This window comes from Lissotriton vulgaris, chromosome 12 (genome assembly GCF_964263255.1).
Source record: "Lissotriton vulgaris chromosome 12, aLisVul1.2, whole genome shotgun sequence".
Classification (NCBI taxonomy): domain Eukaryota; kingdom Metazoa; phylum Chordata; class Amphibia; order Caudata; family Salamandridae; genus Lissotriton; species Lissotriton vulgaris.
The window spans coordinates 27,909,309-27,924,081 of record NC_141700.1 but is presented as its reverse complement, the minus strand read 5'-3'; the positions used below and the strand labels follow the sequence as shown (position 1 = coordinate 27,924,081).

Here is a 14,773-nt window from a genome sequence, read left to right as displayed (position 1 = left end):
TCAGTTATTACAATTACGCAATTACACTTCTCCACAGAACACTTCCGAAGAGAACATCAAACCCACTCGAACTGTAAGGTACTTGTTGCACCCAGTTCACAGACGATGCCACAATCCGAGAGGCGAACAACAACAAAGACGTGGGAATGGAATTCCAGTCAAAGGTTAAAGCACTCAAGTATTACTTCCAGACAAGTCATGACATGCATTCATCATACAGCGGCCACGACAGGGCACCCACCTGCAAGAGTATAGTGACATAGACATTACCTGTTTCATGCGCTTCAGTCATACATGCTGCCAATGCTAGGGACCCAGTTTATGGGCTTAAACACACACCAAGGGGTCCGAACACACGCGCACATCTAAGCCTAGGGGGTGCTGCGCGGCTGCCTGTGGCTGCGGGCGGGCTCGCAGCAGAAGGCCTGCGAGGCCTACGCCTGTCATCAGAAAGGATATCCCAGACTCTGAAATCGACTGCCGTAAATGGAGGCCTCGATAGCATCGCCCCCAGCTGTCCTGTGAGGGGATACTGCCGGACAGTGGATCCGTGCGCCTCTCGCAGGGCCCGCGTTGGCAATCTGCGCAACACATCAGCACCCCGGGCCCTGGCCAGGCTGATAAACTACCTGCGAAATGCCCGTGGCTGGAGATGGCCACGATCAGGGACGTGCAATATCTCCAGGCGCACATGTCACAGATGCTGAAAGAGAAGCCCTCACCGGAGACGAGGGTAAAACGCTTAGAGAGCCACTATGAGAGCGGATTGAGGTGTGGCGAGCAGCACTGAAGTGGCTTTGTGCATGCGGCACCTCCGCTGCCTCCACGCGCACCCTCAGTGCCTAATGACGTCAGGATGGACCCGAGGAAGGACCAGTTTAGTCTGCCATCCTCTCCCGGCTGATAAGAGTAGCTCTGGGAAGCAGTGCGTGCTCCATAATGCTCATTGTTAACCTTACATGCCATTATATTGTGAAGTGGTTTCGTAGTACATTATGATGTCTTTAATCTGTGATATCGCCGGACTTTAGGAAAGGAGTCGGCTACGTTTTTTAGGTCGATCCACGCTTGATAAAGCGCTCTTGCCACCAGTTATTCCTGCAGAAAGAGGAGCACTCTGCAAGAGAGCAGATAGAGATGGCATCCGCAAACATCTGCAAATTTCGAATTCGCGGGGCGTGTTTTGGCGTTCTGAGTGACGGGTGCTGTTAGTGTCGAAAGAACGCAAAAAACACGCCCCCAAATCCAAAAGAGACGAGGCTTTATTGGAGTGACGCCTGTCTCCTCCAGTCGCTGGCCTCCGTTTCGGAAGCCAGCCAATGGAGGAGAGGCGGGTTCAAGCCCCCATACTCCAAATCATTAACACCATCAATGCTGATGGTATTCCCCTCCTGTGCTCCTGTGCTGGCCCTGATTTATTCCCATTGTTCATGACGAGCTCAGCTCGTCATGAGTGTACGAGAGGTGTACCTCATGACGAGCTGAGCTAGTCATGAGCATCGAAGGTGTTAAATCTCCTCCCGGAGACAGCGCAAGCGCAGCCTTCGGTCCTCGACCTAAAAAGTGAGCCCCTCTTTTAGCAGGAAGTTATAATTAGTATGTTTACTTACTGATTTCACTTTGGAAAAAGTTCAGTTGATCCAGATTTCCAAGCAAGGTGGTTTCTGTTTTGCTTCATTGCTGTTTTTGAAACCGGCTCGTAATTGCAAATGAACTCCTCATTGGCCTGAAAATTCTGAAGAGTTTTGTATTAGAGGTGCTGTGTTGATGATTTGTTGCTTGGTCAAAACCGTTTTTGTTCATGTGATGGCATAACTGGCGAGTCTTCACTCAACAGATGTTTTGCTTGTGATTTACAATTCTTTTGAATTTTTTCCAGTATTTTGCGACAGATGCGGGAGAATCTTGAAGAGGAAGCCAAAATTATGAAAGATGTTCCTGGCTGGAAGGTTTGTGATTTTTGTCCCTTTATACTTCTTTAGAGCAGTCACCCAGCTCAGAGCGGCCTTTCGTGTATTCTGGTTGCGGTGATGGTGCGTTCAAATATGGAGTTTAAATGTCAGCTTAAGTCTTCTTAAAATCTGCTGCTGCTTATTTTATCCCGTAGCTTGGTGTTTACTTTTCCATCAAAGTTAGAGGATTTTGAACATTAAACTGTGAAAATCTTGTGGTACGGGTCTGAAATGGAAGGCTGTGGGATGTCAGATTGTTTTTCTAACACAGAATTTAAATATTTGTAAATGAACTGTATAAACATTTCAAAATATATTTCAGTAGTTAGGAAAGCACACTTTTTGTAAGTGTGTGAGGGGAACCAAGATTTTATTAGGATCAAAACAAATATAACACTTTACTTAGTGATGTGCAAATAATGCTTATTTTTTCGCTAAAACCCACTTGCCGCACATTGTTTTTGATATACAGTATCAGCAGTTAAACTGTTTTAGTTGGATAGTTTGTGTACGTTACAATGGAAAATGTTCTCTGTAAAATAACAGTATGCTACCACTTCGTGCTTTAGTATTATACCTATTAACCCCTCCCCTGCTGATGACGGAACCGCTCAGTCATCAGCCGTGGTGGCGCTGTGCTGATGGAGCGGTTCCGTCATGGCCCGCCCGATGTTCCTGCGCGAATTCCGCGCTTGCGCTGAGCATTCTTTTGAGCGTGCGGGGCCTATTCCTCGAAGAAACTGGAACAAAATCACCTCCTCACATCACTCAACCAAAACCCTCCCACCCTCTCATTGGACCCAAACCAAGCGGCCACCAACCTCAAGCAATGGATCACCCACAGCGCTGACGAATTAGCACCCCTGAAAAAGCACCAGATCAATTCAGGCAGCAAAAAGGCCCCCTGGTTCAATGATGACCTTAAAAAATCCAAGAAGCTATGCCGCACCCTAGAGAAAACATGGAGAAAAAACCCAACCACCCACAACATGGCCACCCTCAAGGCGGCCACCCGCAAACACCACCAAGAAATCAGCTTTCAAGGATCGTCTCGACAACAACGCCCACAACAGCAAGGAACTTTTCAACATCGTCAAAGAATTCACCAACCCCGCCGCAGCATCTAACGACATCACTCCCTCCCAAGACCTCTGCGATGTGTTATCCTCCTTCTTCTACAACAAAATTGCCGACATTCACAACAGCTTCGAGAATACTCCCGGCGAACAACCCTCCCCACCCCCCTCAGATCCTACACCGCCAACTAACAACCTCAGCACCTGGAACCCAATCACCACCGAAGACACCATCCGCCTAATGAACTCAATCCACTCTGGCTCGCCAACTGACCCCTGCCCCCACCACATCTTCAACAAAGCTGACTCCATCATCGCACCCCATCTCCGTGATGTCATCAACTGCTCATTCAACTCTGCCACCTTCCCAGAAAGCTGGAAACACGCCGAACTCAGCGCCCTCTTGAAGAAACCCACAGCAGACCCCTCTGAACTTAAAAACTACCGACCCAAATCCCTCCTCCCCTTCCCCGCCAAAGTCATCGAGAAAGCAGTCAACAGCCAACTCGCTGCCTTCCTTGAATCCAACAACTCCTTCGACCCCTCACAGTCCGGCTTCCGAGCCAAACACAGCACCGAAATCGCCCTCATCGCAGCTACAGACGACATCCGAACGCTACTGGACAACGGAGAAACAGCGGCCCTCATCCTACTCGACCTCTCCGCTGCCTTCGACACGGTCTGCCACAGCACCCTTATACAACGCCTCAGCAACATCGGCATACAAGGAAAAGCCTTGGACTGGATCATCTCATTCCTCGCCGGGAGAACTCAGTCTGACTTCCCCCATTCAACTCAAAGGCCACTGAAGTCAGCTGTGGAGTACCACAAGGATCATCACTCAGTCCCACCCTCTTCAGCGTTTACATGAGTCCACTCGCCTCCATCGTGCGTCTACACAACCTTAACATCATCTCCTACGCCGACGACACCAGTTAATCCTTTCCCTCACCAAAGACCCTAACACCGCCAAAACCAATCTTCACGAAGGCATGAAAGAAGTAGCCGAATGGATGAAACACAGCCGCCTAAAACTCAACTCAGACAAAAGGGAGGTGCTCATCCTAGGATCCTCCCCCTCTGCCTGGGACGACTCTTGGTGGCCTTCCGCTCTGGGCACAGCACCCACACCCACTAACCACGCACGCAACCTGGGCTTCATCCTAGACTCCTCTCACTCGATGTCCAGACAAGTCAACGCAGTCTCATCCTCCTGCTTCAACGTACTTCGTATTCTCAAAAAGTTCTTCCGCTGGATCCCCCTCGAAACAAGAAAGACTGTCACCCACGCACTGGTCACGAGTCGACTGGATTATGGTAACACACTATATGCCGGAATCACAGCAAAACTACAGAAAAAACTCCAACGCATCCAAAACGCATCAGCGAGACTCCTATTGGACATCCCTCGCCAAGATCACATCACCGAACACCTAAAGGACCTCCACTGGCTTCCCGTCAACAAGAGAATTACATTCCGTCTTCTCACCCACGCACACAAGGCCCTCTACAAACTAGGACCCGAATGCCTCAACACTAGACTGTCCTTCTACACACCCACCCGCCAACTTAGATCGTCCAATCAAGCCCTCGCCGCAGTCCCGCGCATCCGAAAATCCACCATGGGTGGCAGATCCTTCTCCTTCCTGGCGGCCAAGACCTGGAACGCACTCCCCACTCACCTCTGCCTTGCTCAAAACCACATCTCCTTCAGAAAAGAACTTAAAACCTGGCTATTCGACAAAAATTGAACACCCTTCCCCAAGCGCCTTGAGACCCTCTGGGTGAGTAGTGCGCTGTATAAATCCTTGAACTTGAACATGACGGAACCACTCAGTCATAAGCACAGCGCAACCGACGCGGTTCCGTCACCAGCATGCACCTGCCGCATTTCGCCCCGCCCCCTTAGCACTGCGGCAGAATAGCCGCCGCAGTGAAGGGGTTAAAATAGTTTTTATACATGAACTGAGAAACATTGCTCTGATGACAAAGCAATTAATGACCTAGGAGGCAAGTCAGGAGTCATGTGTACCCTATATGTGGGCTGAATTTTTGTTCTACATGGAGTAAAAGCCTAGTGTATTAAATACATTTTTTTGTTCAGCAGAAATGCTGATCTCATATTTGACAGTTGCTCTGATGTGTGATAATGAAGAACAAAAACACTCTGTAAAATATCTGCCTAGGATCACAGTTTGAGACCAGTGTTCGTGGCAAGCGGACTACGGTTGAGTAGATTATTCAAGTCGCTAGACCTTCTGGTCTGGTTAAATTGTATAATCTTATTTTGAGGCCTGTGGTGGTGGTTGTTGAAGGCTACCTCTTAAAGGTCCTGGAGGATAAGAGGACCAGCACCATTCTTGTCGGTTCCACAAGAGCCAGTTGAGGAGTTTGATGCTTCTGAATGCTTGCCGTAAGCTCCTGCTTGGCTCAGTAGCTGCCTGCACTTCTAAAATGTGTTGTAGTTGGTTGCCTCCCCTGGGCCATGTCTGTCCCCTAGTCATGACTATCGTGTATCCACAAAAGAAAGATGCACTGATGCTGCTTTTGAGGTGGCCTGAAACTTGTGCAGTTCCACCCTCCGTTATAGTACTCGCAAATGCCAGGGCCCTCCTCAGGCCACTGCACCACACACTGCCCCTACCAGTGCCACCAACAATAGTACCAACTAACTATCTCTCCTATAAGTGTGACAATTCGGACTATTCCAGGACCCCAACGGCTATAGGAGTGGCTTTGTTGACTGGTAAGTCCCTTTTAATGTATATTGTATTAATAAACAAGTGTTTTGGCCCTTGTCGAGTGCCAGTGTGGACAATTATGTGCCGGTGCTGAGCACCGGAAAACTCCTACATAAGTTAATCGTTGGCAAACTCAGTTTTTTCACCGTCCTACGAAGGTGCCTTTATGTTTCTGCAAACATGGCAAGAAGGGCTGCACCAGCAATACTGAATGCTAAAGACTTTCACCTGATGTGTTGTCATGCACTGCATTTACCGCAATGCATCTTGGCGAATTGTGTGCAGGTATGCCAATGTGTTGTCTTGTGTCGATTTTAGATTCCGTATGAATTTCCAGATTCATGCCCTTATATTGGTACAATTCACATTGCCCTTATTTAGGCATAGAAATCCAGCCCTTATTTAGGCATTGTCCATGCTAACCAAATACAGGCATGGCTACTTGTTTTCTTTCATCCACGTCACAACGAGTTCCTGGAAAACAAGACTCGTATGCCTTTAAGACTTCCCCTTGCTTGGATATTGATTTCTCCTAGAACTCCTTTATTATGCATGAACATCTATTCCTTAGGGGTTCATTCATAACCTTCTTATGCCAGACTTTTACGTCAATACTGGCATTCCTAAACACCTTCAAGTTATAAATATACCTTCACTTGCTATGGCAAGTTGCGGTTAAGCTTCCTACTTGTATGACACGACTCGCCACTGCAAATCCCAAAGGAAGTCAAGTCCCCAACTGACGCACTGACAAGACGCGGTCATCCTCCTCGCTGAGAATCCAGCTCCAGTGTTTCTGAAACCCCAAGATTGTGCCTCGGGAAAGAGATACCAACCTCTCTCATTTTAAGGTGTGGAGCTGATAAGAACCTAGAGAAACTTTTGGCAACTCTTGGCATAACTAAACAAGACTGAAACCGCACCTACTTCTTCCCTCGTACTAGACTTAGGTTAGGTACACTGGGGTAGGATTATTTTAGATAGAAGCACCAGATGAGCATTTTAGCCTGTGTTAATTATGTATGTATTTTAATGAATATATGTCATAGCTACAAAACATGCTATTACAGTTTTATTTCATCTTACTACAAACGCTGTACGTATTATACTTCACATTCTGTCTTACGTTTGTAGCAGTTCATATCTCTTGCATGAGGAGGAAAAACTAGAATTTGGAAGAATGTTGGCATCCCCGCTTTTATTGGATCCTTAATCTCCTCCCTTCCTTCACTTGATCAGGGCATCGAAGAAATGGAAGAAGCCTTCTCTGGGTGGCTACTCCAAGCAGCTGATGCTCATGCTCCCTGTACCAACTTTCCCCGCTCTCGCCCCAACGACGCTCACAGGTGGTTTACACCTCTTTTGAAAACCCTTAAACTCTAAGTCCGTCAAATGGAGCGAACAAGACAGGGCTAACTACTGTAAGGCTCGTAAGGACTACCAAAAGCTTCTTCTGAAACATAAAACTGACTACTTTTCGGAAAAAATTCTCAAGGCTCATAATAAATCAAGAGAATTGTTCAATATTGTGGAAAATCTTAGCACCAGTGACAGAACCTCTCTTCCGATGGTCCCCACCCAGGAGCTCTGCAACTCACTAAACTCCTTCTTCGATAAAATCTGTACCATTAAACAAAGTATCCCTACCACTCCTCTTCTTTTCGCAGACATCTTTCATAATTCTGCTACCCTGGACTCCTATCCCCCTATTGAGAGTGCCAACTTATCCAAACTCCTTGCAAAGGTCAAATCCGGCTCCCCTGATGACATCTGCCCCCCTCACATTCTGAAAGAAGTGGGTACCAGCATCCCCGGGGGCTTACTTTCCATGCTGAACGGATCGCTTACACAGGGTAAAGTCCCAAACAACTTTAAAAAAGCCCTCCTCATCCCCCTTATAAAAAAGGCAGGAGCCAACCCGCTAGATCCGCTCAATTACAGACCCATATCTCTGCTGCCATACTGTGCCAAACTTCTGGAGTCTCACGTCTGTGACAGCATTTTCACATTTCTGGAAAAATCAGAGTATCTTGCACCTAATCAGGCTGGCTTCCGTCCTTGCCATTCTACTGAAGCGGTCATTCTTTCGGTGCAGAATACTTTGAGGCGGAACGCGGACGAAGGGATCCATCAGGCTCTGGTGCTACTGGACCTCTCTGCTGCGGTCGACTACACCATCTTAGTCGACCGTGTCGAGCAGGCAGGCCTTAGGGGCCCTGCGCTGAGCTGGATCCGCTCATTTATCACTGGCCGAACTCAATCGGTCAGACTGGGCTCCTTCATGGCTCCTACTATATCCACCATCTGCGGAGTACCTCAAGGCTCCTCGTTATCTCCTCTGCTTTTTAATTTGTACCTACGCCCCCTTTTATACTCCCTCAGGAAAGCAAAGGTAACCATCTTCAACTATGCTGATGATTTGCAGCTCCTCTTTCCTTTGAACACCAAGGACTCTGTGGTAGAATTTCAAAACACCATGTCCCACATTTTGAGTTGGATGAGCTGCAATCATTTGAAACTTAACCCAGGCAAGACCGAACTGGTCTTGCCTGGACAGAGTATACTTAGTTGGAATCCCAGCTTCTGGCCCTCCAGTATGGGCGCCCCCCCATCTAAGTCACCCTCGGTTAAGAGCCTAGGTATCTTTATCAGCGAGGATCTCTCCCTAAAAAAACAGGTTGGAGCAGTTGTGTCTTCCAGCTTTTTCCAGTTGAAGAAAATTTAAAAAATTGCCTGTTTCTTCTCCTCAGCTGCCCTTACACAGATCGTCATCTCCCTGGTCCTGTCCAGATTGGACTTTTCCAACAGTCTCTACTTTGGGCTCCAAACTGGAGAGCTTAAACGCCTCCAGCTGGTTCAGAACCAAGCAGCCAGACTTCTTTTGAACATCCCTAGGAGGCAATCAGTCAGACTTGGCCTGAAACAGCTACACTGGTTGCCGGTTGAGCAACGCGTGGCCTTCAAAGCCGGGTGCATCCTATTTAAGTCTTTACATGACATTGGCCCCCTATTCATTAGAGACTCATTTAAAAGATACAGCCCTTCCCGCAACCTCCGGTCCACCCATAAATCCCTCCTGACTGTTCCTCCGTACAAGAGGAAGCGTCTCGGAGGCAGCTGCTTTGACCACCTTGCAGCTGCCTTCTGGAACTCTCTTCCCCTTCACCTAAAACTGAGCGACAATATCCTCAGTTTTAGACATTCCCTGAAGACCTGGCTCTTCTCTCAGGCACATCACTGAGCTGCTTCATCTCTACTAATTGACTGTCGCGCCTTGTTCCTTCCTATAGCGCCATGAAGCCTCCGGGCGTACGAGCGCTCAATAAATGCTTATTAACATTAACAAAGAAGACTGCTCAATTAACCCTTTTTATTGAAACGCCCGTCACCCTATTTCTGTGAAACTCTGTAGCAACGAAGCATGCACGATTGACTGAGTGAAACGGTTACCTATTGTTTCCATGACTCTGACTCTAAGGGAAACAAAGTTGTCATGTTTATGCGGTTGTCAGAAACTAATTTATTTATTTTAGTGTGTTTTGTATAGCGCACGGCTACCCCAACGGGGTGTCCCGGTGCTCTTGAGAGTAAATGAGTCTTGTACCTGAGGGAATCGGCAGAAGAGAAAAGTTTTTAGTGCCTTACGAAAGGGGAGCTCGTCTGGGATCATCCGGATGGAAAGAGGCAGTTTGTTCCAGTGGGAGGCGGCGCAAACCTGGAAGGTTTTCCCTCCAGAACGAGTCTTTTTGAATCTAGGGGTGGTAAGAAGATTTTTGGAATTGGAGCAAAGAGATCTCACATTTTGGTAAGGGAGTAGACAGGAGGACAGGTAAGCAGGGCCTTGTCCTTTCATTGCCCTGTGGGTCAATGTAAGTTCTTTAAATGTAGCTCTTTTGGATTGGCAACCAATGGAGCGAGCGCCGATGGGGGGAAATGCGCTCTCTGAGGGAGATGCCACATACTAGTCGGACCGCTGCGTTTTGCACTGTCTGTAGACGTTGGCAGAGCCCTGCAGCCAAATCAATGTACAGACCATTGGCGTTGTCCTAGTGAGAGGTGATCAATGCTTGGACTACAGCTCTCCTGGTGTTAGGGAGGAAGTTGATAATTTTTTTTACCACCCTCATTTTGGAGAAGCAAGCCGCTGATACTGTCTGTACTTGGTTGTGATAGGAGAGGTTGGATTCCCATCTGAATCAAAGGATTTACGGAATCCTTGGGTAAAGGAGGGCTCAGATCGAGTGGCCACCAAAGATTGGGGTCCAATGGGGAGGGCTGATGGAAAAAAGGACCTCGGTTTTTCCGGCATTCAATCGGAGGCAGTTATTGTCCATCCAGGATACAATTTTACGTAGACAGTTTTTTAAAGGGTCAAAGGTGGATTGGGAGAGATTGTCATAGGAAAACAAGAGTTGGATATCGTCCGCGTATGAGGTTGCTTTAATACCGGACTGAGCGATCATCTCTGCGAGCGGGGAAAAATAAACATTAAAAAGAAGGGGGCTTAAAGAGGAGCCCTGAGGGACTCCCCACTTTAGTGGCCGGCTGTTGGAAGTGTACGGAGGGGTAAAGACCACCTGAGTCCTATTAGACAGAAAGGAGGACAGCCACTTTAAGGCCTAGCCTTGAATGCCCTTGGAGTTGTGATGATCAAGGAGAACAGGGTGGGAGACGGTGTCGAATGCTGCTGACAAGTCCAGCAGCACCAACACCGCCTTTGAGCCTCCATCAAGTTTCCAACGCACAGCGTCGGCCATCTCTAGCAAGGCTGATTCCGTACTATAGCCATGTCTAAGTCCGTGTTGTGAATCATGGAAGAACCCGTTGGTTTCCAGGAAGTTTGCAAGTTGTTTTTGCACTAGTTTTTCCAAGACCTTAGCTGGAGCCGGTAACAAAGAGATGGGTCGATAGTTAGCCGGCTCATTGGGATCAGCGTTAGTTTTTTTAAGGATTGGGACTAAGCGAGCATGCTTCCATGCGTCTGGAAAGGTCCCAGTATGGAGAGTCATTCCAGATGCTGTTTAAAATAGGGTTAAGGAGAGGGGCCAAGGCTTTGTATTGTTTAGCCGGCCATGGGTTGGTTGGCGACCCCGATTTGCATTTGGACAATTCTGCTAAAGATCGATCAAGTGGGATTTCTTCAAAGTTGGATAAGATCTGGGGAGGTGCTAAGTCAGGGGTTGTGTTCGATGTCCAATTGTAAGTGAGGTTGGGGCAATTTTTTCTGGAGAAGGAATCCTAAATTGTAGCAATTTTATCCTCTTGTTCGAGAAGGTTTCTAGTGACCTCTGAGTTAGCTAACGCACAAGTAATTAAGTTTAATGTACTTGATAGAGACATATTGATCTCAATCCTGTGTCAAAACTATAGTGTATATTATTCCAGCCTATCAGGGATATAGAAACTACACTACAGTGTGTGCTTGCTCCGTTCTTTTATGGCATTGGAGGCGTAACAGGATGGGCCCTGAAAGAATAGCAGTTGTTGCGACGTGGCTAGGGGGTTTATTTAGAGGTTCCCGGATGTCCCGACAGCCCTATTTAGAGTGCACATTGCAATGCTTTCTGTTGGGTGTGGGGCTCTCTTGACGTCCACGAGGCAGAGTAAAGATAAGTGCATTGGGTGAGCGCGACTCGACTGTTAAATATGTTGTTACAGCTGCAATAATCCTACCTGAGCTGCTCGCTCTTTGTCCCACCTGCAGGTTGGGGAGTCTGTCTTCCACACTGACCGCTGGGTCCCTCCCATCATCACAGAGATGTACAACCTGCGCCCCCGGGAAGAGCTGGTGCATAAGCGGTTTGGCTTCCAGCGCTACGTGTAGAGCTGAAGACTGGGGACGGCGTGGCATTCGCCAGATGTTGTATATGTGTAATATTATTAAAAATAAACTGGCTGTTCCTGCTCTTAATGTTTCACAACTTTTTTTTAATAATGGACACACACCTCTTTTTCTATTGACTTCCTCATACTTGGAAAAAATGTTTTAAAAAATCATATCTAGAAGAAATATTTGCCATCCTAAGGTTTTACTTCTCCTAATCTTGGCGCGTTCCCTTACTCCAAGAAGCCGTATATGTCCTGTCTGGAGATATCTGCTAGCCAGACAATAACAACAGTCAATATACTTTTTACAACCCCCAGAAATCAATGTCTCTCCAGTGTTAACAAACCTGGGATTAGGTGCCAATAACTGCAGCATTGAAAAAACCTTTTTCGAAATTGTTTTGCAACCCGTCTTCTAGTGTCTTTTGTGCCCTTAGTAAGGAAGACATTCGATCACGGAATACCGTAATCGGGGCCCTCTTTGACAACCAGTCACGTTTTAGTAGAAGGCCCTGGGATGGTGTCGCCTTTGAAGAATTAAATAAAGAGCACACTCAAAAGATTCCCAAGTTAAGTTTTAGGTGGCCCTTGGTTGCAAGAAATGCAAAAATAAACTTAGGCAATGTCAATGAAAATTACAGTTGGCCAAATTGTGGGTGTATATATATATATATATATATATATATATATATATATATATATATATATATATATATATATATATGTGTGTGTGTGTGTGTGTGTCCCAACACTTCCTTCCACTCGCAAAAGAATTGGGGCGCACTCCTTCAGAGTTTCCACAGCTGGATGTTTATTGCGATCTTTTTAACATGAAAGCGCTTTCATGTTAAGAAGATCGCAATAAACATCCTGCTGTGGAAATTCTGAAGGAGTGCGCCCCAATTCTTTTGCGAGTCGAAGGAAGTGTTGGGATATGTAACGGCGTGGTTCTGCCGTAGGGAGAAGCACCCATAACGAGCGCTGATTTGGCCGAGAAATTTGAACCGCTGTGTTGACATATATATGTGTGTGTATAGATATATATATTTCTTTTTTAACAGGAAGGCACGCCTCCCCACCCTTGTGCGGAAGAGCCAAGCTGGGGCATCTTTTCTTCCAATGCTGTTTCTGCTCATTTTATCGATACCCCCTTTGGCCAGCAGAGGGCTCTCCAATTTCATAAACTCGACGCTTTTTGTGGCACAAATGACTTCATCTTGATGAACGAAGATGACCAGGGAAGATGCTGGATCGGGTACAAACACCTGAAGGAAGGGTCAGACCAGAGTCCGATACACATTTTGCCTCCTGGCAGCACAAGGGAAGAATTGGGGGCGTTTCCTACACTTGTTTAAGATACAAAATATTTTTGTCTGAGCTCCTGAGACCCTTTTAAAGTTCTTACGTCTTTTTTAAAATTCTGTTTGTGTTTTGAAACTTAAGTTTTAAATACGCCAAAGACATTACCCCAACTCCCACCTGCAACACAGCGCTTACAGTGGTTAGAGATCTGTATATAATCCGTAAAAAAAAACAATTGAATCGTGTTCTACGTCTCCTGTGCAACATAAAATAAATACTTATACCCCTTGCTAGCTTTGGGGAGGGTTTATCGCCCTCTGTGCCTGGCAGTCCACATCCACTGTCGGGGCCGTCTATTATTCAGGGCGTCCAGGAATTTGATCAATCAATCCGTATATTTGTAGAGCGCTTCTCGTCACCAAGAAGAGCGCTTCTGGTCAACATCTCTGTTCATTCCGCCAGGTATTCGGTAAATTTTTTGTACCTTTTCGTCACATTGATGTGCTGCTCGTCCACCAATGCCCCTGCCTGGAAGTCTTTTTTTCTCCTCATGCGCTGGAGGCCTCTGAGCCTCACAGTTTTTTGCAAACACTGTCCCCAAAGCCTTCATTTGTACCCTCGTTTATAAACTTTATAAAGGAAATATACCCAGTAGGCATTTCTTTACGGATGCATCTAGTACAACCGCAATTAGTGAATAAACTGCAAACGTGGTGGCGCGATTGCTGTTAGGGATCCTGAAATTTCATTCCCTTCTCAAGCCATTAGAAAACTTCATTGGTTACCAACCAGGCAAATAATCCTCTTTAATGCCCTATGCATTTCCTACAAAGCAGTACATGAAACAGGGTCAGACTATTTGAGAAGTAACTTTAAATGATACTGTCAAATTAGGACGTTCAGGTCCGCTGGGGCCAAAATGGCATGGTTCACAAATTCAAACGCTCCACCTTGGGCGGAAGAATCTTTGTCCTTGCATGTTATATCCTTGACTAGTTTGCTCTCATTCAGAAAATCATTCAAGGCATGGCTGTTTGGCAGTCTGTGAGCTCACCTTCTATCTGTTCTAGCAGCGATCGCGCCAAGACACTGCTGTTTATTCGTCTGCTTTAGTAATATTTATAACCACTGTGGTCACATGTTTCAGGCACTGCCTCTAAGCGTTCTCCAGCCGTGGGCTGCTCCAGGCCACATATAGAAAGCCTGCTAACTCTCCAAACCTCCCTCACTTTGCATGTTTTTCATGATAAATCCATGCCAGTCTGAGGGGGTCAGGTATATTTTATGTAGAAGTGGATTCGTTTAAAGTGGGCATTGGAGGAAATGCCCTTGACCTGTTCACAAGCCCTGCTCCAATCTGCAGCAGGTAGGGTATTTGTAGGTGTCACCACACGTCTGTTGTATGTCCCCTCCGTGTTTCCCCTCTCTGTCTACTAATAGCGCGTATAGTAATGTAATCAGCCTCTTACGGCTCCTTGTTTCCAGGATTTTTAGCAGAATAACATGCTCTGGCGGGGCCACTGGGAACGTGTCCATATTCCAGAAACTGTATGTGCCATCTTGGCTTATAGAAATTACCCAGGGCCTTTTCCAAACAATTCCTGACTGAGCAGAGGAAGGTTCTGCCATCTTTACCTGGATGTTGAGCAAGAGTTGAACTTCTTCAAGAGAGGAATGGTATTCACACACCCGTTATGGCTTTACATGTAACAGTCAACACTGAGGCCCGGAGTCTCCAGGCAACCCTTGGGTAGGAAACTGACTGACTGAAGGTTGAAGGAATCTTGGCAGTGTTCACTGGCTGAAAAGGACCTTTAGGGATGCAAGTCCGCGCACAGTAGGTAAGAACATCTTAATTTAACGCAACACAGAGAGG

General features: G+C 46.8%; 1 protein-coding gene across 1 annotated transcript in view; it reads left to right on the top strand.

Annotated features, from left to right (window-relative positions):
* The window catches only part of NDUFA13 (NADH:ubiquinone oxidoreductase subunit A13), a 55,140-nt gene extending 43,460 nt beyond the window's left edge, over positions 1-11,680 (top strand). Inside the window, exons 4-5 of the mRNA XM_086946835.1 lie at positions 1,880-1,949; positions 11,474-11,680. Coding sequence (XP_086802961.1) covers positions 1,880-1,949; positions 11,474-11,593 — 190 coding nt within the window. The 3' untranslated portion in view covers positions 11,594-11,680. The remainder of the gene's footprint in view (positions 1-1,879; positions 1,950-11,473) is intronic.
* Positions 11,681-14,773: the final 3,093 nt, after the last annotated feature.